This window comes from Eurosta solidaginis, chromosome 4, assembly GCF_040869045.1.
Source record: "Eurosta solidaginis isolate ZX-2024a chromosome 4, ASM4086904v1, whole genome shotgun sequence".
NCBI classification, from domain to species: Eukaryota; Metazoa; Arthropoda; class Insecta; order Diptera; family Tephritidae; genus Eurosta; species Eurosta solidaginis.
Window position 1 is genome coordinate 235,061,343 of NC_090322.1, and position 25,005 is coordinate 235,086,347.

General features: G+C 39.6%; 1 protein-coding gene across 9 annotated transcripts in view; it reads right to left on the reverse strand.

Moving 5' to 3' along the window:
- The window catches only part of LOC137251081 (phospholipid-transporting ATPase IF), a 130,750-nt gene that overhangs the window by 5,907 nt on the left and 99,838 nt on the right, over positions 1-25,005 (reverse strand). For 8 of the 9 annotated variants that reach the window (XM_067785061.1, XM_067785060.1, XM_067785057.1 and 5 more), the window contains 6 exons: positions 17,209-17,334; positions 16,585-17,131; positions 16,082-16,496; positions 3,605-4,259; positions 3,375-3,516; positions 2,806-3,305 (listed from right to left, as the gene is read on the reverse strand). In XM_067785061.1, coding sequence (XP_067641162.1) covers positions 2,806-3,305; positions 3,375-3,516; positions 3,605-4,259; positions 16,082-16,496; positions 16,585-17,131; positions 17,209-17,334 — 2,385 coding nt within the window. Of the gene's footprint in view, positions 1-2,805; positions 3,306-3,374; positions 3,517-3,604; positions 4,260-16,081; positions 16,497-16,584; positions 17,132-17,208; positions 17,335-19,317; positions 19,466-25,005 lie in introns of those variants that run through there. The other variant, XM_067785062.1, reaches the window with a different exon arrangement.

The following is a 25,005-nucleotide window of genomic DNA, read 5'->3' on the forward strand; positions in this document are numbered from 1 at the left end:
CTCTCTTCACGCTCTTCGCTCTCCTTTCCACTTATCTCTTCCCCCGTTTGCTCACTTTCGTCCTCACCCTCCCAGGCCGTAGAACTCTCCCACTCTTTATATTTTTGTTGTTTTACTACTTTGCCCCGTTCAATAAGTTCGATCACTCAAGAAATTTTCATTAATGGGTTCTACCAGAAATTTCAATTTAGTTGGGTCTAAAAAGTTGCGTTGGCTTGAGAGAAAAGTTCTCCGCCAGATTTATGGCTATATTCGACGATGGGTATCGAAGGTGATAAAATAATCAGCTTTATGATCTTCACGCAGATATGAGGATAGAGCAGCGAATAAAATACCAAGAGCCTTGTTTGTTAGGTCATATTGTACGAAAAGGCAAAACCGCTCCGGCCAAGAAAGTATTTCAGTTGACAGCGCAGCGCGGTTGAGCGCCAATTACTGATGATGATGGTATGGTATGTGTCATGTGAGGGAACCCCGGATGCAGGGAGTACTACTGGATAAATATGGGGGTAACTGTTACAATAAGAATATCGAAACTGAGTCAGATTTACGCTCGATTGCCTGAGAAGTGTGGGTTCTTCTTTTTGTTCACCGAGCTTGTCCCTTTAAAGGAAGTCACCATGTTCCTTTGGGTCAAGCCGCTGAAGTATTTGTGACGGAATCACATCATATTGTGAACGACAATTTTCCGTCATCCGTTTTAAAGATACAGCCGCATCAAGCAGATGTGTCCGCTGGGATGATCGGGTTGGGAACAAAATACCAGAAAGTGCTTCTTCAACATTTCATTTCGTTCTTGGGTATAGACCATTTACGCCACTCTATTTTGATAGTGCTCTGACGTTGTAAAGAGACACCCCGTAACAGTTCTGAGTGTGAAGGTTGGGGTAGACATGCAACTCTCCCTAGGTCCGCTGTCTTATTTCTATATATGTCGTCTACAGCATTTCTTTGTCTATTCCCAAGTTCTGCCAGCAAGCGAACTAAGGATTTTGTTGCCACTCTGTGGAGACAATGGCGGATGCGTGCAAATAATACTAAGATCCAACGGCACACGCGGAAGTAAAGTGTGCTCGGCAGTTGGTAATGTGAATAAATTGTTTTGTAACCTTCTAGGTCTACGTCGTGAATAATGACAAACAACTATTCCGCGTTTTGCTGAAGAAGGGATATGGAGAAATTAAACGGAAGTGTGGAAAAGATATCAACCTTTAAACTTTCTGTCCTTTTTAGTTCTACTTGATTAGGACTTTTTATTTCTACGTTGTGCATAGGCCTATATTCCTTTGAGAGATTCAGAGGTCTACCTCTCGATACATGAGGGAGAGACGATTCCTCTATGAGTTGGGTGCCATAAATGATCGACAGTTCGAGTGCCACGGGCACTCAATGATGTGACTCTTTATTGAGTAATTCGTTTAACTTGGTATTCATGACACAACCTTTCCGGGTTACATTTGAAAGAAATGACATAGGAGAGGAGGAACTGGTACAAAAAATGCCTTAAGTATACCTCTCCCTCTTTGCCAATGCGTTTGAAGGTCGTCGTGGCTATGGTTCTACTAATCTACTAATGATGTTTCACCTTTTTGGATGGCTGGAACGCATTCCTGTCGATTAGTCGTGTATGTTAAAAGCTGGCATACGGTGCACACGGAGATCGAGACGCCGTTTGACGTGAGCAATAGCGGAACTTTTTTTTACTAAATGGGTGAGATAGTTGATGAGACTGTACTGCTGAGCTTGTTGTTACTTTGGACCGATAAGGACACTCCCCTAAGGTTTTGGGGAAAGTTATCGATATTGATGCTCCTTTGTGGAATACAGATCCAGTACGTTCCGGTCAAAAGCACAATTAAGGTGCAAGCCCAACCACTTCGGGAATAACTTAAAATGCCCTCATTGAACCTTCTAGGCCATCCCGCCCCAACTCCCTAGTTGGATGGGAAGTTGGGGTCGCCAGAGCCTCGAAGTTTACAGAATTCGCCACGGGTAGGTTAAGTGGGTTCAGTAACAGAGATGAACAGAGAGCACAGATGAATGCTATTTGGTGAGTTGGACTAGTACTCCATTGAGTGGAAAAAGCTCAGCGGACCGTTGATTCAAAAATATACTAGTTGACTGCAGCCCTACTACCATAAAGAGGAAAAGTCAAGAAGTTGAAAACTTTCTCCTTTACGGTTAGGCCCTTTAGCCTTAATATGGGATATATTCAGACCATGATGTAATAATAAAGGTGATGTCAACAACATAATCTCACTTTTTCGGTAGCACTATTTTCCAGTATTTACTTGTATTACAAAAGTATTAAATTTTGAATGCTTCATTTTTCGTACGAAATTCCCAAAAAATTAGTTTTCTGCAAAATTGTTTTTATATCCTTTTGGGGAACACAAAGTTGCATTAATCTTTTTGGCTAATCTATTCTAGCAGCGGCTTATATAGTTATAATATTTCTAAACATACTCCGATCGTAGTAGAACTCAAAGGCAGTTCTGTGTGATAGACAACCCTCTAAAATATTCATTCGGAACTTGTCAGAATAAGGGAAAACGTCAACGGGATGAGAGCACTTGGATATTCATTTCATCATTATTCAGACCATATATTTTATGGCGATACCTGTATCAGAAGCGATTTTCACTCTTTTCAACCGAAACCCCATGCTGAAGTGGAGTGTCAGAACATCGGGATAAGACAAATCATGATTGAAGACTGTACGCAACAAATTTCATTTGGGACAGTTTTTCCCCACTTCCTAGCAGAAATCAATACCAGGAGAAAATTCTAGCTTCCAATACTCACTGCTCTCGATCCTTTCATAGACTTGCTCCAGCAGTTCTTTACGGTTTTCCAACGAATTGTTGGCCTCAGTCAAACTAGCGAGAAATTGTCGATATTCCTCATCACCAACGCGTCGGCGTGCCACTGCCAAAGTGCGTAAACCTCGCCTCGCAAAGTCATTTATATGAGCGTTCGTACGCGACACCATTTCCGATTGTCGATTATTACATAACGAAAATACATAACTTTCCGCACCCTTCGTATAAATCCATTTTGTATTATTCTCATCTTTAACGATTACGCTCATACGCTTGCGATCGGAAGTGAATTCCAACACGTGAAGACGACTAAATTGTATTTCATTCGTACCCTCATCAAAAGGACGCGAATAGTCCATATGTGGAGGTACAATGCGTATACATAAGATCTCATCATCATCACCCATATAGACAAAACCAAGATGGGCACAAGCCTCGACAAGAGCTTTTTCATCCGGACTAGAAGCTTGATAGTTAAGCATGCTAAAGAAATATAAGAAGACAATGGAAATATGAAAAAGATATAGAAAAATTTGCTATTTATAAGCTCACTGCACAGTTTGTTCGATCTCGTCCTTACGTCGTTGCGACTCAGCTCGTATTAAGATCGTAGGCTGTCGCTGAAAGTAGGGTGCCGCATAGGATTCACGGGACGTAGTGCTCCCCGTGCGAAAGAGAATCTTACCCTGTGGTACTAAAAACAAACAATTATCAAAACTTTAATAAAATATTACTTATGTATTAGTTGGCATCAAAGAGATGTCTCGCTCCCTCAAACTTACCTGACGATGTTAAATAAGCATTTGGTGCTCCATATGATTGCGAACGTTTATGGCCCGTAGAATTATATGCAATCGCTTCATCTGGCAAATTTATTGCTGATGTGGAACGTGTGAATGGTAAAGAATTAGGTCGCAGTCCATTCTCTGATACACGACTCGCCATTTCTATTGTACAACCATTTGCACTGTTTGTTGTTTGTATTTGACACGGCCCCGCTGGATATATTCTCGACGAGGGACGCGTAAAATTTGGACTACGTTTAACTATAAGCGGACGCTTCCGTTTTTCTACTTTAGCTGTTTCGTCCAGTAACGGATTGATATCAGATAATATGTTTGTACCGCTTGATCCATTTAAACCGTTTGTACCGTTCATGATACTGGTCATGCCATGTGTGCCCTCGTCCAATGGGCCATTGGGATTGGTAGTGAGTGTTGTTTCCAGTACATTGTCAAAATTCACACTACTTTCTCGACTAGAATTATTACTCTCCTCGGTGATATTCGATATGGAATACATTTTATGGAGGACACTTCTTCCGTTTGTCTCTTGATGGGTAGTTGCGGCTTCACTTTCGTCGTATTCATTTGTATCTACTGCTACTTGAACTGTATGACAGATGGCCAATGCTTGGAAGAAGTTTTTCTGATCTTTCTAGAAAAAAAGCAAAATGGAGCTAATGAACTTTAGAATAATAAACAAAATTTAATACTTGGCGCGATTTACCTCCTATGAGGTCGGGTTTCTCTTCCAATTTGCGTCGTGCTCCTTTTAATTTTCCCTACAATTTGGGGCGAGGCCTAAATGTTTCATACTGAAAAAATCTTTTTCTAAATTTTTGATGTTACTATGGCCGGGGGTTCAACCCAGGACCTTTGGTGTGGTAGGCGGAGCACACTACCACCATACCACGGCGACCGTCACAAGGCAAGTATGAAGAAATATATTAATGTCAACCATATATCAGAGCTCTCAGCCTTAGCTTGGGATCTGTAATAGCAAAGAGCTCGGACAAAATAGTACAGTCATCAGTGTTTCGCTGGTGAGACCGATGCTGTCAAACTGATATATGAATATGATACATTTCATCACTCATTATCAATTTATTTTATTTGTTGGCCTTCGTGTCGCTGTTAATCTCCAACAACCTTTAACCATCTATTAGAAGAAAAAATAAGCAAAGTGAGACGACCTAGATGGTTTGGCGAGGTCAACTAAAGTCGTTCACACAATAGTTAGCCCAATACCTTGAGTTGCGATATTCCCAGACGGATATCTGATAAAGAACTGACACATCGGCCGGTCAAGTAATTTTACGCTTTAACAAAACAACCTGCCAGCAATATCTTTATTAGACTAACGAGCTTCCTTCCCTTGGTATTGCACTAAAAAGTGGTTAGTGTGACGATAATAGACTGAGCGTCCTTGTTGTTGTCATTACCGAAGATAATGATCCCAATACACGAATAGAGGATCATGGAGACTAAGTCCCACCATTTTCAATGACAAAGTATAGATCAGAAACAAAAAGCTAATGGAAAGTAGGTATTAGCCGCTGGGCTAATAAGACATTCAACCCCAAAAAAGGTTTCAAAGCCACGTTTTATACAGTAATTTAATTAACTTGAAGCGGGAGAGGTTGCAGCAGAACCTAAGTGTAGAAGAATTATCTTTGAAGTGATGGCCAACGTTAAAGATACTGATATTATCTTCCTTAACAATTAAACAAAAACATCGGATTTAGCTCACGCGTAAGCGAAGCCTTTAAGATTATCTAATCTTTTCTTAGAATTTAAAAAAGTCTTTACAGAGTTGTGGAATTTGTAAATGTATACAGGTATCATTTCACAGTTTAGGCAGGCATTTAATTATTCAGCTTTATGCATAACGTAAATGATCGAGATTACAACGGGCTACCAGCGCATTTCCTAGCTTCTAAAACCAAATTTTCATCTTCACCTTCGCATGGCGAATCCTATCGCAAATATAAATGTATCGTATACATCTTTAACACAGGAAGATCTGGCGATCCCAAGCTCCCCACGGAAGGAGGCCATACCAAATCGTTCCCGAGATGGTCGGGATGGAAAAAACTCATCCAGTTTTTAAGTCTGAATAAACTTGGTGTCTCAATGAAGTTCTAAAAGTAGAGGAACCACAGAGTACTAGCCGCTCGTGCTTCTAATTATAAGCAACGAGTTCTGGGAAAGCGAGGAGAAATGTCAATCAAAAAATTTGTTTGGCATCTGTAAAACCAGACGCTAATCTGGAGGACGTCGGTAATCCCAACAAATACCCATGAGAAAACAGTGTTATGGCGTGGGTTGATATTAGGGTCCATGAGTCCTATACGTGGTGATGATAAGGCTTAATTTACACCATTCCGAATTTGTTAGGACAACCGTGTGGTCCCCTTGAGGGCATTGATATGTGCAGACCAGGAGTTGTTAAGGATATTTTAACGCTTTTTTTTAAAAGTGATTTTAGTATTTCCGACGCTGCGAGGCAGGAACAAGATAAAGTGGCGAGGTGTGTCTCTTTTTGGTTTATAACTATTAGTAAATAATTTTCTATACGTAAAGAGGCAGTTATACTACCTTTGTGAGGGTCGTTTTTAATATAGACAGAGAGATTAGGATAGGTCGAAGAGGCAGAGAAATCTCAAACGAATATCTTGCAGCCTATTCTACAGGAAGTTCAGTGAATGCTCTGTAGAAGCAAACTCCCATCTATCCTGCTGCAGACAATCCGGATGACCGAGCTAGGTCCCCAGAAAAAAATTTTCATGTATCGTACAATAATGCGTGTAGAAGCAAAAAAACAAAGTAAAATTTTAGGAAGGTTTTTAACAACTGCTACTTCCGCGCTGGTTTGGTACCCAGCAGGAAAGAAAATCATATACCCAAGAAACAAAAATGTTTTCTCATGGAGAACTGTTATTTTGAAATTATGGATTGTAACCCGCTGGTAATTTGGTCTCCAAGTGGTAACCCCTCGAGGGTTAATCCACCTGTTCAGGTTCGTCCTCGAACAGCACGCATATCGGATTTGGAGGTGCGAAGTCCATATGCAAACATAACAAGAAACAAGTAAGGAAGGCTAAGTTCGGGTGTAACCGAACATAACATACTCAGTTGAGAGCTATGGAGACAAAATAAGGAAAATCAATCTGGGGTAACCCTGGAATGTGGTTGTATAACATGTGTATCAAATGAAAGGTATTAAAGAGTATTTTAAGAGAGAATAGGCCATAGTTCTATGGATGAACGCCATTTAGGGATATCGCCATAAAGGTAGACCAGGGCTGACTCTAGAATTTGTTTGTACGATATGGGTATCAAATGAAAGGTGTTACTGAGCATTTTAAGAGGGAGTGGGCCTTAGGTCTATCGGTGGACGCCTTTTCGAGATGTCCCCATTAAGGTGGACCAGGGGTGATTCTATAATGTGTTTGTACGATATGGGTATCAAATGAAAGCTGTTAATGAGTATTTTGAAAAGATCCTTAGTTCCATAGGTGGACGCCGTTTCGAGATATCGCCATAAAGGTGGACCAGGGGTGTCTCTAGAATGTGTTTGTACGATATGGGAATCAAATGAAAGGTGTTACTGAGCATTTTAAGAGGGAGTGGGCATTAGGTCTATAGGTGGACGCCCTTTCGAGATATCGCCATTAGGGTGGGCCAGGGGTGACTCTAGAATGTGTTTGTACGATATGGGTATCAAATGAAAGGTGGTAAGGAGTATTTTAAAAGGGAGTAATCCTTAGTTCTATAGGTGGACGCCTTTTCGAGATATCGCCATAAAGGTGGACCAAGGGTGACTCTAGAATGTTTGTACGGTATGGGTATCAAACGAAAGGTGTTACTGAGCATTTTAAGAGGGAGTGGGCATGAGGTCTATAGGTGGACGCCTTTTCGAGATATCGTCATTAGGGTGGGCCAGGGGTGACTCTAGAATGTGTTTGTACGATATGTGCATCAAACGAAAGGTGCTACTGAGCATTTTAAGAGGGAGTGGGCATTAGGTCTATAGGTGGACGCCCTTTCGAGATATCGCCATTAGGGTGGGCCAGGGGTGACTCTAGAATGTTTGTACGATATGGGTATCAAACGAAAGGTGTTACTGAGCATTTTAAGAGGGAGTGGGCATTAGGTCTATAGGTGGACGCCTTTTCGAGATATCGCCATTAGGGTGGGCCAGGGGTGACTCTAGAATGTGTTTGTACGATATGGGTATCAAATGAAAGGTGGTAAGGAGTATTTTAAAAGGGAGTAATCCTTAGTTCTATAGGTGGACGCCTTTTCGAGATATCGCCATAAAGGTGGACCAAGGGTGACTCTAGAATGTTTGTACGATATGGGTATCAAACGAAAGGTGTTACTGAGCATTTTAAGAGGGAGTGGGCATTAGGTCTATAGGTGGACGCCTTTTCGAGATATCGCCATTAGGGTGGGCCAGGGTGACTCTAGAATGTGTTTGCACGATATGGGTATCAAATGAAAGGTGGTAATGAGTATTTTAAAAGGGAGTAATCCTTAGTTCTATAGGTGGACGCCTTTTCGAGATGTCGCCATAAAGCTGGACCAAGGGTGACTCTAGAATGTTTGTACGGTATGGGTATCAAACGAAAGGTGTTACTGAGCATTTTAAGAGGGAGTGGGCATTAGATCTATAGGTGGACGCCTTTTCGAGATATCGCCATTAGGGTGGGCCAGGTGGACTCTAGAATGTGTTTGTACGATATGGGTATCAAATGAAAGGTGGTAATGAGTATTTTAAAAGGGAGTAATCCTTAGTTCTATAGGTGTACGCCTTTTCGAGATATCGCCATTAGGGTGGGCCAGGTGTGACTCTAGAATGTTTGTACGATATGGGTATCAAACGAAAGGTGTTACTGAGCATTTTAAGAGGGAGTGGGCATTAGGTCTATAGGTGGACGCCTTTTCGAGATATCGCCATTAGGGTGGGACAGGGGTGACTCTAGAATGTGTGTACGATATGGGTATCAAACGAAAGGTGTTACTGAGCATTTTAAGAGGGAGTGTACATTAGGTCTATAGGTGGACGCCTTTTCGAGATATCGCCATTAGGGTGGGCCAGGGGTGACTCTAGAATGTTTGTAGGATATGGGTATCAAACGAAAGGTGTTACTGAGCATTTTAAGAGGGAGTGGACATTAGGTCTATAGGTGGACGCCTTTTCGAGATATCGCCATTAGGGTGGGCCAGGGTGACTCTAGAATGTGTTTGTACGATATGGGTATCAAATGAAAGGTGGTAATGAGTATTTTAAAAGGGAGTAATCCTTAGTTCTATAGGTGGATGCCTTTTCGAAATATCGCCATTAGGGTGGGCCAGGTGTGACTCTAGAATGTTTGTACGATATGGGTATCAAACGAAAGCTGTTACTGAGCATTTTAAGAGGGAGTGGGCATTAGGTGTATAGGTGGACGCCTTTTCGAGATATTGCCATTAGGGTGGGCCAGGGGTGACTCTAGAATGTTTGTACGATATGGGTATCAAACGAAAGGTGTTACTGAGCATTTTAAGAGGGAGTGGACACTAGGTCTATAGGTGGACGCCTTTTCGAGATATCGCCATTAGGGTGGGACAGGGGTTACTCTAGAATGTTTGTACGATATGGGTATCAAACGAAAGGTGTTACTAGCATTTTAAGAGAGAGGGGGCATTAGTTCTATAGGTGGACGCCTTTTCGAGATATCGCCATTAGGGTGGGACAGGGGTGACTCTGGTATGTTTTTGTACGATATGGATATCCAATTAAAGGTATTAATGAGGGTTTTAAAAGCGAGTGGCCCTTAGATGTATATGTGAAGGCGTTCTCGTGATATCCACCAAAATGTGGACCAGGTGATCCAGAAAATCATCTGTCGGGTACTGCTAATTTATTTATATATGCAATACCACTAACAGTATTCCTGCCAAGATTCCAAGGGCTGTTGATTTCGCCTTGTAGAACTTTTTCATTTTCTTCTACTTAATATGGTAGGTGTCACACCCATTTTACAAAGATTTTTCCAAAGTTATATTTTGCGTCAACAAACCAATCCAGTTACCATGTTTCATCCCTTTTTTCGTATTTGGTATAGAATTATGGCATTTTTTTCATTTTTCGTAATTTTCGATATCGATAAAGTGGGCGTGGTTATGGCCAGATTTCGCCCATTTTTTATACCAAGAAAAAGTGAGCTCAGGTAAGTACGTGGGCTAAGTTTAGTAAAGATATATCGGATTTTGCTCAAGTTATTGTGTTAATGGCCGAGCGGAAGGACAGACGGTGGACTGTGTATAAAAACTGGGCGTGGCTTCCACCGATTTCGCCCATTTTCACAGAGAACAGTTACCGTCATAGAATCTATGCTCCTACCAAATTTGAGAAGGATTGGTAAATTTTTGTTCGACTTATGGCAATAAAAGTATTCTAGACAAACTAAATGAAAATGGGCGGAGCCACGCCCATTTTGAAATTTTCTTTTATTTTTGTATTTTGTTGCATCATATCATTACTGGAGTTGAATTTTGACTTAATTTACTTATATACAGTAAAGATATTAAATTTTTTGTTAAAATTTGAATTTAAAAAAAATTTTTTTTTAAAAAGCGGGCGTGTTCTTAATCCAATTTTGCTAATTTTTATTTAGCACATATAGAGTAATAGTAGTAACGTTCCTGCCAAATTTCATCATGATATCTTCAACGACTGCCAAATTACAGCTTGCAAAACTTTTAAATTACCTTCTTGTAAAAGTGGGCGGGGCCACGCCCGTTGTCCAAAATCTTACTAATTTTCTATTCTGCGTCATAACGTCAACCCATCTACCAAGTTTCGTCGCTTTATCTGTCTTTTGTAATGAGTTATCGCACTTTTTCGGTTTTTCGAAATTTTCGATATCGAAAAAGTGGGCGTGGTTATAGTCCGATATCGTTCATTTTAAATAGCGATCTGAGATAAGTGCTCAGGAACCTACATACCAAATTTCATCAAGATACCTCAAAATTTACTCAAGTTATCGTGTTAACGGACGGACGGACGGACGGACGGACGGACATGGCTCAATCAAATTTTTTTTCGATCCTGATTATTTTGATATATGGAAGTCTATATCTATCTCGATTCCTTTATATATGTACAACCAACCGTTATCCAATCACACTTAATATACTCTGTGAGCTCTGCTCAACTGAGTATAAAAATACACGGCTTCACTCATACACCTCAATTTTCAGCTTCAAAAGTTTATCACGCATTGGTACATGGAACGTGCGCACGCTTACGGAAGCATCCAAACTACCACAAGCTTGCCAAGAAATGAAGAAATTTAAGTTGGAAATACTTGCAATGTCAGAAACACGCTGGCCTGGTCAAGGCGAATTTAAAACAAGCTCTGGACACTATTTCTTATACAGTAGCAACCCAGAGTTAGGAATAAATGGAGTCGGTTTTCTTTTTACGGCGAATGCTAAAAGAGCGTTATTGGAATATAAATTTGTTTCTGAAAGAATTATAACGGCCAGATTTAATTGCAAATTTAGAAAAATTACGGTAATACAATGCTACGCCCCCACAGACCCAAATAATGATGAAAACAGAGATTCCTTCTACCAGTTACTTAATTCATTTCTAACCTCGGTTCAAGCTGGGGATATTAAAATTGTTACGAACGATTTTAATGCGAAAGTTGGTAATAACAACGCCGGTCTTGAGGAAAATACACAAGTATACACGGTTTTGGATCTAGGCAACTAAAAGTGGTTTTTAAGACAATTTATGACGCTGAATCCGATTCTTCATTCCGCTTTTTAAGATTGATTCTAGTTTTTAATACAGTCAATAAATTCATTTTTAAAGATTTTTGTCAAATAATATTCATTTTATTAACTTAAAAGTAACAAATCAGAAATGAAGATTGGTGGAACTTTGCTTTTTGTATTTTTTAGTATCTGTTGCGCGTACTAGAGTCCAACAGTAGTCGCTCATCATGCCCTCATCCCAAAATCCATGGTATCGTCTTTCAATTTTGGCTAGATCTTGGTGTAGCCGCTCTCCTTGTTCGTCGCTCGTATCACCCAAGTTTTCGGGAAAAAAATCGAGATGGGAATGCAGAAAATACATCTTTAGAGACATTGTAGCTCCAATCTTTCGATAATTTTCCAACATATCGCCAATAATTTCCTTAAAATTAGGGGATTTGTGATTACCAAGAAACTGGTGAACGATATTTTGAAAAGATGCCCACGCGGCTGCTTCATCGGGCGTTAAACATTTTTGTAAATTTTTTATCAGCCATTAATTTTCTAATATTTGGTCCGACAAATATTCCTTCTTTGATTTTTGCATATGACAATTTAGGAAACAACTTGACTAAGTACTGAAAAGCCGGTCCTTCACGGTTTAATGCTTTGACGAAGTTCTTTATAAGGCCTATTTTAATGTGAAGAGGTGGCAGAAAATTCTTTTGTGGATTCACAAGTGGTTCAGCGGAGACGTTTTGCTGTCCAGGCTCATATTGAGTACGACTTTGCCATTCTTTTCTCACATAATGATGTTCAGTTGCGCGGCTGTCCCGCAAGCATAAAAAACAACAAAATTTGGTGAATCCAGATTGCATCCCAGTTAAGATACCAATTACCTGTTGAAATAAATGTCGATATCCATGATTTATGAGTGTCTGCTACTCTGAAACCAAAGTAGTGCAGATACGCATCTTTGAGGGCATTTGTTATTATTTTGCCATTTTTTTTATTCATATAACAACCACAAACGTAACAAAAACACTTTGAATCAACTTTGCAATACTGCCTCTGCATTTTTATTTGCTCTAATCACTTAATTTATTTTACAGTTACAGTTGAAATGCCTTATCAAGCAGTGCCACTATTTAAAATTTGCTATAACAGCACAACGGTGCTATCATGCGAGAACTCGGAAACTAGAATCAATCTTAAAAAACTGAATGCAGATTCGAATTCAGCATATTAAATATAGTTAAGAATCGTTCTCATCTGCTCAGATCCAAAAGTTGACCTGAATTTGTAAACTTGTGTTATGGGCATTCATGGCTTAAATGCAAATAAATCCAATAACGGCTAGCGACTGATCGAATTTTGCGAATCGCACCATCTTTTCATTGGTGGCACAAGGTTTCCTCACACTGACATACAGAAATATACTTGGTAGTCCCCTAATGGGGTTACACGTAACCAGATCGATCATGCGCTCATTAGCCGAAGATTTCACAATACTTTGCTAAATGTTCGATCACGTAGAGGCACGGACATATATAGTGATCACAATTTGGTCATCGCAAAAGTCCGTCTACAACCTTCTGCCATTAAACAGAGGAAAAGCACCAACCCTAGATTTGATTTAGCTAAATTAAATGTCCCGGCCAAACAAGAATCATACAATGTCAACCTTGAGAGACGCATTGAGCAAATGAGTAACGTATATACATACATGGAAACAAATAGGCGATGCTTGTACAAAAACCGCCAGAGAAGTGGTGGGAATCAAAAAACCGTGGTTGAGTTATGACGTGACATTGCATTAAGAAACGTCAATCGTTAAAGCTTGACCTGCAACGTGTAAACAGCGCCGATGAAAGACATAGGATACGTCAACGATATAACAAAACTGAAAGGGAAGTAAAGAAGATGGTCAAGAGAGACAAAATAAGATACGCCAGCAACATAGCATCAGACGCCGAATCTGCTGCTCGCGCTGGAAATTTGCGCATAGTTTACGACAAAACAAAATAATTAACTGGAAATAGACAGAACATTCCACCCTTAAGGGGTGAGATGGAAGCGTATTGACCTCAGATGAGCAACAAACTGAAAGGTGGCGACAGTTTTTCGAAGTAACAGCGCTCCCAATAGCAGAAAACAGCGATCCACTGAGGCTCGGAAGAGGAAACAACCCAAACAGAAGTAACAGCGCTCCCAATAGCAGAAAACAGCGATCCAATGAGGCTCGGAAGAGGACACAACCCAAACAGAAATATTTCGTCCGAGCCGCCATCAGCAATTGAAATAACTGCAGCAATTAAGAAATTAAAAAGAAATAAAGCTGCAGGTCCCGATGGAATACCGGCAGAATTGTTCAAGCACGGTGACTCGTGTCTTTCGGAAGTGTTACAACCCATTTTACGCTGCGCCTGGAAGGCAGGTATAATACCTGAGGAATAGAAAGAATCTGTAATCATACCTATTCCAAAAAAGGGAGATCTTAGCATCTGGCAAAACTGGAGGGGAATTACTCTCCTTAACAGCATCCAAAAATTACTTGCTTTTATTATTTTGGAGAGAATCGCACCGACGCTGTATGCACGCTTGCGAGAGGAGCAAAATGATTTCAGCTCTCAACGGCCATGTGTTGACCATATTAATTCATTGCGTATAATCATGCAGCAATCGGCTGAATGGCAATCGCCTCTTTATCTACTCTTTGTGGACTTTGAACGTGCTTTCGACACGATACATAAAAACGCTATTTGGAGTGCGCTGCGGCATCACGGAGTACCGGATATAATTATTAAGCTAATAATGGATCTATACAACAACCCAAATTGCAGCGTTAGATTCAAGTAAAAATCAAGCTCTAAGTTTAACATCACCAAAGCGTTCGCCAAGGCTGCGATCTCGTCGCTGCTGTTTACTCTTGTGCTAGATGGCGTACTAGCTGAAACAAATCGTACAGCGCCAGATGGCATTCAGTGGGGATTACGCGAAAAATTAAATGATTTGGATTATGCGGACGATATATGTCTCCTGACGCATTTTCATTAGCAATTATTTCCTTCATTTCAATTTTCTTCGCTAAAAATTTGTGAAGTTACGAAAATAAATTGTCACGATCAGCTGGTTTAGCAGAGTTGCACTGCCACACCGCCATTTGATGCAGGGTAAAAGTGTAACGCTTTTGCGTTGCGAGCAGGCAACAATTTTCACAAAAGAACGAAATACCCCGTAAAGGCGTTACCTGCTTTTTAGAATAGAACAAATATATTTACAACCCGTTTCAAAAACTGAGAAAAGTGCGGCGATCTAGCACACTCAGCCGCAGTACTAAACTTAAAATATTCAACAGCAACGTGAAGTCGGTGCTACTATACGGCTCTGAATCGTGGAAAGTGACGGAACTCATCAGCATATAACTACAGGTGTACAAACGCTTGCGAACAATATGCAGTATAATCTGGCCCAACATTATTTCAAATGAAGATTTTTTAAGACTGAAGAACACTGAGCTGTTTCAAACAACCATAAATAGAAGAAAATGGCAATGCTCGGCCATATACTAGGAAAAAGCGAATCATGTATAGCAAAAAGGGCGCTTGACTGGAACCCACAAGGAACTCGACGGAGGGGACGATCCCGGACGACATGGATTAGAACTGTTCACACCGAATGTCGGTCGAAAGGGTCGTGGAGAGAGGTCAAGAGACTGTGGAGAGAACTGGTTTTTGCCCTATGTTCCTAAAGGAGCGATATCTCTGTTTTTGTAATTTACTTAACAGAAAGATAGGTATCAAGGACAAAAAAAAAAAAAACAACTCGAGAGAATACTTGAAGGAGAATACGAAATCCCTGACGACATACAATTGCCAGCAAATCAAAAAGTACCCGTTGTGTTAGTTGACAAAATAATATCCGGAAGGAAAATTTCTTGAAAAAATAAATGACTTCTCATCGTATAATTTCATCGTGGATCGGTGATATTCTACGCTTTATGCTTGAGAAAGCTTTGGTAATGAACTAAACTAAATTATCACCGACCACATGAGGGTGAGTTTCAGGTCGAAGTGAGACAAAAGGCGGCATGAGCAGTCCTCGGATTTAAGGCCAAAAAGTTTCAAATGTTTCATCCAGAAAATACTCAAGAGATTATTCACGATAAGTCTCCCCTTTCTTCGGTACATCTCGCACGGAGACTGCGCTACATGAAGTGGTGAAGGGGTGGGGTAACCAACAAGCAATTCGGGATATCAGCTGAACTAGAGGAAGCAATAGTTATTAAGCATACATCAGAGGTGTTCTCATTTCTTCTGAGGTTTATTACTATAAATGACATCCTACGGCAACCAACATGAAAATTATGGCGTTCGAGGACGTTGTGGCGCTCATGATATCGGTTCCCTTGACTTCCGTGAAAAGTAAACTCATAAAAAGGATACTGGCAAAACGATGTATGTGCGTATAAGAATATGGCCTTAGGCCTAATTCACATTATACGGATTTTATAATCTTTACGAGGAATCTAACTAAGTATACTTACTACACGCAGAGCCCTCAACTGTTCCGCCTCGATGCCCTGAAAGCGGTCGTATTTAGGAATACTTACTGAGCTATTAGCACGGATCTTAGAAGCGACCCCTTTTCCATGATTCTATCATCTGCCCTTTTTTCTACCTACGCTACGAACGCCTTCTATTCTCGATCTCGTATACTTACATTAAACTTATTAATATCGATGAGCGCGCCACTGCCATCCTCTAATAGACGCGTCTTTTTATATGTATACTTTCGTCCATTTATCGAACACTGTTGAAAAATCATTTCGTTCTTTGTTAATGTGCCAGTTTTATCCGAAAATAAAATATTTATCTGACCCAGTTCTTCATTCAAATTTGATGTATTCACAATGAAATGCTCATCCGTTGCCTCATCATACAACTGTAGGTCCCATTCCATGAAAAAGCCACATATACCACGTTGCAATTCAATTGTTACATATAATGAGATCGGTATTAGGTAATTGAATAATATCAAAAATGATAGATAATCCTGTAGAAATTGTCTAACACTATAACCATCGACAGCGGGACCCAAATATGTCACCTTGGGAATGATGTATATCTCTTCATAACTGCGTAAAACAAATAGAGAAAAAGAAAAGAAAACAAACGTCTGTTTATATTGCACCTGCATCGCCAAGCTCCCAAAAGTATACTCACCGTTTCAACAAGTACAAAGTGGTTACGGTAACAATCAACATTAAGAGTACCACAACTAAGAACCGATTAACATACAACTCACTCGAAGCCGCCTTGTTACGCGTTAGCCGACTGTTCAACTGCAACTTGGTGGTCATGCCCGTATAAATAGCACATCCAATCACACATTCAGTGTTTTTGACACGTGAGCCACGTAACAGTACATTATCAGCTGATAGTGGTATTACACGCCCCTCGCTACCAGCCAACTCTAATTTACCATTGAAATTATATAAATCCGTTTTTGCACTTTCGCATTCGATGACGCCTAATTTGTGTAACTGGTTTAATTCGACTAAAGGTAGATCGCGCGGTACCATTAACGTCTTCAAATTTGATTCACCATCTAAATTGGCGGTGGTTATAAAACATTTACCATGTGGATCTGTGCTGCGTAACAAGACCAAATCACATGGCACATCACAATCGCGCTCTATAACCACTAAGTCGCCTGGACAAACATATTGTGATTGTATGTTTGTCTCCACGCCATTACGTATTACCGTTACTGGAGAGGGAATGAGAAGAACGAGAGAAACAATAATGCTATGTTCACTTTCATTTGCTCCATATTTGTGTACTCACCTGGTGACTGATTGACGACGTTATCTGTTCTGTAGCGTAGAATGTCTTCATAGCCCTGTTTGGCAGCTGTAACAGCGATTACGAAGAACAATGGCAGCAGGGAGGTTAGTGGGGAGACTGGACTATCTGCAAAAGATCGAAGGAGATATGTAATTATGTATCACAATAGTCGATCGTCTGTTGAGTGGAATATAATTCTGGTCGGAAACGCCCCATCCGAAAATCTGTACAGTTGATGTTCTTAGTTAGGTTAGGGTGAGAGACAAAATCTCAATCAACATTGATATAAGAACCACTTCTAGCTAGAAAGATATCGCTTCCCTGCAAAAGGCTCACTAATTACACAGAAGCAGACCGCAAGTGACCACCGGAACACCGGAAATTCGCATAACCATCAAGATCTGCTATAGTTGTAATCATGTCCAGGACCTTGATGATTTGAATCAAAATAGTTTGACGCAATGGCAGGCGAGGTCAGGCCCCAAAACCACACTCGTTTGAACCACTGTTAAAATCAAGGCTTTAATTGTCACTTGGAAATCTGAGTAGATATCAAATTTTCTAACCGTATTACCACTGAATAGCATCCCATTCACCACATCCTGCATTGCGCGGATGATGGGTTGGAATACTCTTTTGTAACCGGAAAGCTTAAACTCATTAAACTTCGTGTCCAACTTATATCCATACGTGGATACCTAACGGGGAATCATCATGGCATACTTATTGAAATTAAATACAAGTATTGAAAACATAACAGGTAAACGGTTGTTAATAAGTATCGTTTATATTTTCATTTGATGCCTAGTGTAAATCCCTTTCTCATTCCTCTCTGAAGGGAATGATTGAAGTGAAGCTTGAGTAAAGTAAATTTGTCTCCCCTGATTGGGTAAAAGTCGAAGTAGAGAATAATACTGGAATTGCCAAAGTGATAATAATAATAGCTCATGTCGCAAGTCCGAATAAACGGCAGAGCCCCTGCCGCCTTAGCCGCAATATCTACCAGATATATTTTCAGCATGACATTAAGTGCCAATGTGTGGTTGTTCTATAAGCGCCGCTGCTACCAATCAGCACTGTACAATGCGTTCCACTAGACCAAGACCCCATGAAGCAGAAACGGGTTGTCATCCAGCTCCTCCCAGCACCTACCGATGGCCCTCTATAGCAATACATGGCAGCGGAGGTTTTCCTAACCCTATTCTCAACATTGGGCCTCCAGGACAGTTTCTTGTCAAAATCATCCATAGATCGAGGAAATAGCCTGTCCAAGCCTTAGTCCACAACCCAGAGTAGCGAAATTGGAACACCACCTTACGGTGTGCCCCTCCGACAGTTTCATTACTTTTTCGACGTCTGCTCCAGGGACTCCTTGTTGTTTGCTTTGCAACCGAATGTTCTATAAAAGCACGCAATTATTGTCGCATACTGACGGCATTGTTATCATCAGCCTGAACACAAATCAAATGTGGCTATACTTTGGTTTTAAATGGCGAAAATCACCTTGAGCTCGGAGTGTGAAGTAATTTACTCCTTCCAGCTCTATAGAATAGCCGCCTACTGGAAGCTCTAACGGCGTAGAGAGATTACGACCACGAAGAGCGCTTACCCTTTCGCTATAAGTTTTTATCGGACAGGTCTGTTGAAAGAGGCTGTTCCATGCTCAGGAGAAGTTTTCTACCTTGGCGCTTATCGCAGCTTTAGGCAAATGTGAATTCATGGTAGGCATTGCCGGCAATAGTTTCAGTAACTTCCTTCGATAAGAGTCCCAGGTAATAGTTCTAGTGGTTTTTAAAATATACTTTAACAACACCTATTGTATTAATAGAGAACTAAATAAATCGGTGATCAGAGAAAAAGCGCTCGTTAACAACCTTCCAACCCGATATCTGACATACCATTCCCATACTATCTAAGGTGAGTTCCAAAACCTCCTACCACCGTATATAAGTAAAAAAAAATCCCACATCTTTGTTTCAATAACGGCATATCGTAAGTAAATCATAATGTTGATAGTAACAGATTAAAGGCCCCACATCTATAAACAGGCCGTGGAGTTTTTTACCTACACTAAATCAATGCTAAAACTATTAAACAATTAATCATTACCTTTTAGAGTCTAAATCAGCCATATTATCAACATCGTGAATACCTTCATACAAAAAAAACATTTCTGTGTAAATCATAATTTATAATAATAAAATATTTAACTGATTGCATATAAAAGTGTCACTAATAAATTCAATCTGCAAATTGAGCTTCGAGTATGAAATATATTTAATAGAAACTATACGGAAAATGAGAGAGATAAAAAACAAAACAATATAGAAACAAAGACGCTGTGTATGATGATTAAGGCCGGGTTTTTCAATAGTTGGTTAAGCTAAGTTTAAACTAATTTTGCTTGAACTCTAGTCAAGTTTAAAGTTCAGTTAAACTACAGAGCAGTTTTTCAGTCACAGTTTGAGGCCGCTTTTGAGGTAGACTTTTTGTACAGCAACATCGGTTTTTTATTATCTAGATAATTTGTAGGTACGACAACAGCTGGATTTTGTTTACCCAACAAACATGGAAAATATATTTCTCCAGTCTTCGAGAAATATATAATATCTAGTTGTGAACTTGATATTCAATATCATTCTCAAATTACCATCCGACCTTCTTAGAAATGTTTAGTTCCCGAGTTGGTTTGCAACGTCATTCTCAAATTATTCTCCTACATTTGAGAAATCTTAAGAAATGTATACTTCTCAAATGTATATCCAGCACATTTCTGCAGTTGATGTCATACATTGGATATCGAGTTGAGGTGGAGTTGAAATGAAATATTCTCCAACGGGGTACCACCAAAGCCAACAGTAACGTTATAAATGAAAAATAAATAAAGCATGTTGTTTTTATTTTCGTGAAAATACTAGGGCAGTTCATTGCAATAGCAAATATAAGCTACGGCTCGTGAACAACTTTTGTCATTGACAATTTTTTCTGTGCACATTTTTTTTGTAATGACAGTTGCCGATTTCCTGATGTTCAAAAATATATTACAGTTTTTTATGTTGCGTATTTGCCATCAAGTAGCAAATGCACAGTTGTATATGCTGTTAGTGTATTTTGTAAATATACTACACCAGTTTGCAAATGCAATTATGCTAGACCATCACAGGCACAAAATCCTGACCTCCCCTACTGTAGTATGGGAATCTTGCGTTTGAGTCCAATTAGAGAACCACTACAAGTTGGGAAGCTGTCTTTTTTACTACCTATGTAAGAGCATTTTTTGCTTTATAAAAAAAACCTTTTTTGCTGAGAATGCTATGATTCTCAAGTTGAGCCACTGTTTCGAAACAACTCTTGTGAGTTGAGAAGTGTGTTAGTTATCAATATGAGCTCTAATGGTACTCAAGCCCAAATGTATGTTGGGTATTATATTCGAAGTCATTGCGATAGAACACGAATAACTGATAGGTTAACTAGAGTTTAACCCTGCCAGATCGACAGTTTAAGCTCAGCTTAAAGTAGACTGAAAAACTGCAGAATAAGTTAAGGCGTAATTTAACTGACAAACTGTGTTGAAATTGTACTGAAAAACAGGGCCTAAATGAAGAAAAGTTGACGCACGTTTAAATTATATACCCAGTTCCAAACAACACGTCTTTTTAGCATCGTGCCCGACAGCAAACGCAATGGATTCTAGTTAAAATGTACAAAGAACCGTATAGGCTTCAGACCAAGGAATATAACATGTAACTTGAAGAGCATTTTAATTCTACAACTGGGTATACACCGTCTGTTTGTGTGCAGCAAAAATAAAAAGTAAATAAAATTTCGACTCATAAATAATTTCCATTCACCTATGTATCGCTATTCAACCATATCAATCAAAGCTTATGGATACCGAACAGAGAATCAATGGAAAAACAACCGAAATAGCAATAAACAAACTAAAAAATAATATACTTTAATTGTGCAACATTAATATGAGCTTCCAGCAGTTGCAGTGAACTGCAAGCTTTTTTTTTAGTTAAGTGCGAAGTAACGTACGAAGGTGACGGTCAAGGTCTCACAAATCATTTAGTCTGAAAGAGAGTTCACATTATGAATGCGAATCTGTGAGTTTGGTTCAGAAATACTAATTGGTTCAAAACCAATTATCGCGCAATAGTAGAAAGTTGTAATGAGTGAATGAACGTCGGAAAAAAATGATTTTCATAAATTGATTGCGGAGTGGATATCATCCTATCTCAGCTGCCTTTTCGAAAATATCACTAAATAACTAGCGCATGCCTTCAAACTGTCTTTGTCCACCTTTTCCATTTCCGAAATATGGAGAATGGCGATGGTGGTACCACTATTAAGCCTGGCAATCTAGCTAACGTAGGAGAATCATATCGTCCGATGTTTCTCCTACCGCCAGTAGTCAACACACTAAAGGCCATTTTGCTCACCAACTTCACCGCACACCTGAGGCTTGCATACACTACTACCACCGCGCTAAACGTCATCACCATACAGAAAACTTGCTGATTGAATCAAAAACTACACCACAGAACAGTACTCGTAGAGCTATACTCATGATTCAATTACACGAGGTTTCGCATGTAGATTTTTTTAAAATGTGACACTCCGCACTCATGGTTGTTTTTAAGAAGAAGTGGAGAAGGGGAAAAATGAAATCCCCTTTTTCAAAAAAGGCACAAATTCGACAAAACCTCCTTTTTAGACATGACGATTGATAAAGCTTTAGCCAGGGGCTTTGTTAGAGAATATGGCCGTAATAAACAAATCGTTGACACTGAGGGAAGATGATGGTGTGCGTAACGCGTCATACATAAATCCTAAGATGGATTTATGGACTGAGGTTTAGGAGCTGAAAACTTCTCAGCAATTTTAGCTGTCGCTGTCATCTTTCAAACTCGCCTAATATCTTCCCAGCAGAATTCCTGGAGTCTTATCATGTAAATAGTTTCGAAGAAAAATGCGTTTCAAAAGCTTTCAAATAAAAAAAAATTTAATCCGAAAAAATTTCTTTCGAATAGTTATAAAATAACACACCGGAGGACTTACTCAAGCATCGCTAATGGCGCTTACCTCCCCCATCACATCGTCTAAGATCGTCTGCAGCTGCAAGAGGTCGCTTTAGGCTGTAGCTAACTACGCAACAGGCACCGATGGATGCATCATAGGTGGCCGAGGTGCATCATTTAAGAAAATAAATCTTTAGGATCATTGCCATAATCACAGGCCACTGGCCTGCATGAAGAAAGAACGTAGATCCCCTTTTACAGCATTGGCTTGAGCTGCATCGAGGAGAGCTACCAAGACATAGTCACGCACTGCTTTTAGCTATGACCAGCTTGAGCACACGCTAGGTTTCAAACTATTGGCAGTTACACACAGCCGGAACTTCCGGAAGTTGCTTAGTACTCCGTAAATGAGGTCTGGAAGTTCAAACGGCCGAGCCAAATGTTTTGAAAGGAGCGCCGAACATCCTTTTGATCAGCAGGAAGTGCATCAAAACGGCACCTCGTTATTTACATTCGGGTTTTTAACATACGGGGAGCACAGCAACCAGGATTTGCGCTTATTTGTGGCATCTGCAAAATAATTAGAAAGTTCAAGTACTCAACATTGTTACAAAATTGCTTTTTTATTTGTAATTTACCCAAGAGTTTACAGCAAAATTACTAAACTTTTCACGAATGTTTCAAAAGAAACTATCTAAACCGAACATTACATACTCAGCTGAGAGATTTGGAGACATAATAAGGGAAAATCACCATTTAGCAAAATGAACCTAGGGTAACCCTGGGATGTGTTTGTATAACATGGGTTTCAAATGGAAGGTATTAAAGAGTATTTTAAAAGGGAGTGAGCCATAGTTCTATAGGTGGACGCCATTTCGGGATAGCGCCATAAAGGTGGACCAGGGGTGACTATATAATGTGTGTTGTACGATATGGGTATCAAATGAAAGGTGTTAATGAGTATTTTCAAAAGGGAGTGGGCCTTAGTTCTATAGGTGGACGCCTCTTCGAGATATCGCCATAAAGGTGGACCAGAGGTGACTCTAGAATGTGTTTGTACGATATGGGTATCAAATGAAAGGTGTTAATGATTGTTTAAAACGTAGTGGGCCTTAGTTCTATAGGTGGCCAGTTGGTGGCGTGTTCATCATCCCATTTTGCTAATTTTTATTTAGCACACATATAGTCATAGGAGTCACGTTCCTGCCAAATTTCATATTGATATCTTCCACGACTGCCAAATTACAACTTGCAAAACTTTTAAATTACCTTCTTTTAAAAGTGGGCGGTGCCACGCCCATTGTCCAAAATTTTACTAATTTTCTATTTTGTGACATAAGGTCATCGCACCTACCAAGTTGCATCGCTTTAAGCATCTTTGGTAATGAATTATCGCACTTTTTCGGTTTTTCGAAATTTTCGTGGTTATAGTCCGATTTCGTTCATTTTAAATAGCGATCTGAGATGAGTGCCCAGGAACCTACATACCAAATTTCATCAAGATACATGGCTAAATGAATTCCTTTTTTCGCCCAGATCATTTTGATATATAGAAGTCTATATCTATCTCGATTAGTTTATGCCGTTACGGATTACCGTTATGCGAACAAAGTTAATATACTCTGTGAGCTCTGCTCAGCTGAGGATAAAAAGTGTACCCAATTAACATTTTTTTTTCTGAAAAGTAAAACTTTCAGTACTGTTTTAAAGTTTTTTTTTCATTATTCAGAAAGGAGTTTGAAAAGAAATAACACTTTTCATTTTTAGGAGCGACTTGGGAGTTTGGAATGTGAAACGTACAGGGTGGTCTAATGCTACATGTGTAATACTGTTTTCACACAGAAACTTAATGATCTCAATTCACCTTCTAATGAAATTGTTAATTTTTTGCTTTCACACAGAAGTAACTGCTCGATTAGTATGAAGGATGAAATGTCAAGCGAATAAAATGACAATGCTATATGACAGACAATCATGGCGGAACGATATAAGGTGGCAGTATGGTGACATACCTACGTACATAAATAAGAATTCCATGTACTTTGTTTTTGTAAATTCGATGGACAAATGTCAAAATCGTACTGCGCCGGAAGTTGATGTATCAAATCAAATAAAAAAAGGTTATAATCAGCTGTTCGATGCGGCCACCTTGTATCGTTCCGCCATGCAGACAATGACATTTACTTTGACAAATGACATTTTTAAGCACTGAGCACACCAAAAACTAATACGCCAATTACACGGCTCAAGTATCCTTGTGCCAATTACCAATTTGCGCAAGGATTTGCCCGGTGTGTGCACTGGTTGCGCTATTTGCGCAGAGAACTGTGCTAAAATCAAAACGATTTGGATATTTACGCATGTCTGCAAATATTGCACATGCTTTTTTCTTCGTGTGTGGTGAATGTGACACAGTTTACCTGTGGTTTCTGATAATATAACATCAGTAATTGTTGCTTAAAAATGTTAATATCGAAGGCTTAAGGACCATCTCTAGCTTGTAACAGGAATTCACACAAATTCAATAATACATAATAATTGTTTATACAATTATAACAATGTTTCATTTGTTGCGCTAGTTGAAAAATGAATATTGCGCAGTGCTGCAATGAGTTGAGCTGGTCTTGCAACTAAAATATATATATTATAAATACAATGGAAAATAAACGCTTCTGGTGCGAGTTTTTCGACTTATACTGTGAATTACCAGCACTGTGGAAAATAAATAGTGTTTTTTTTATACAATTAGTGCCTTTTTTATACAATTAAAACA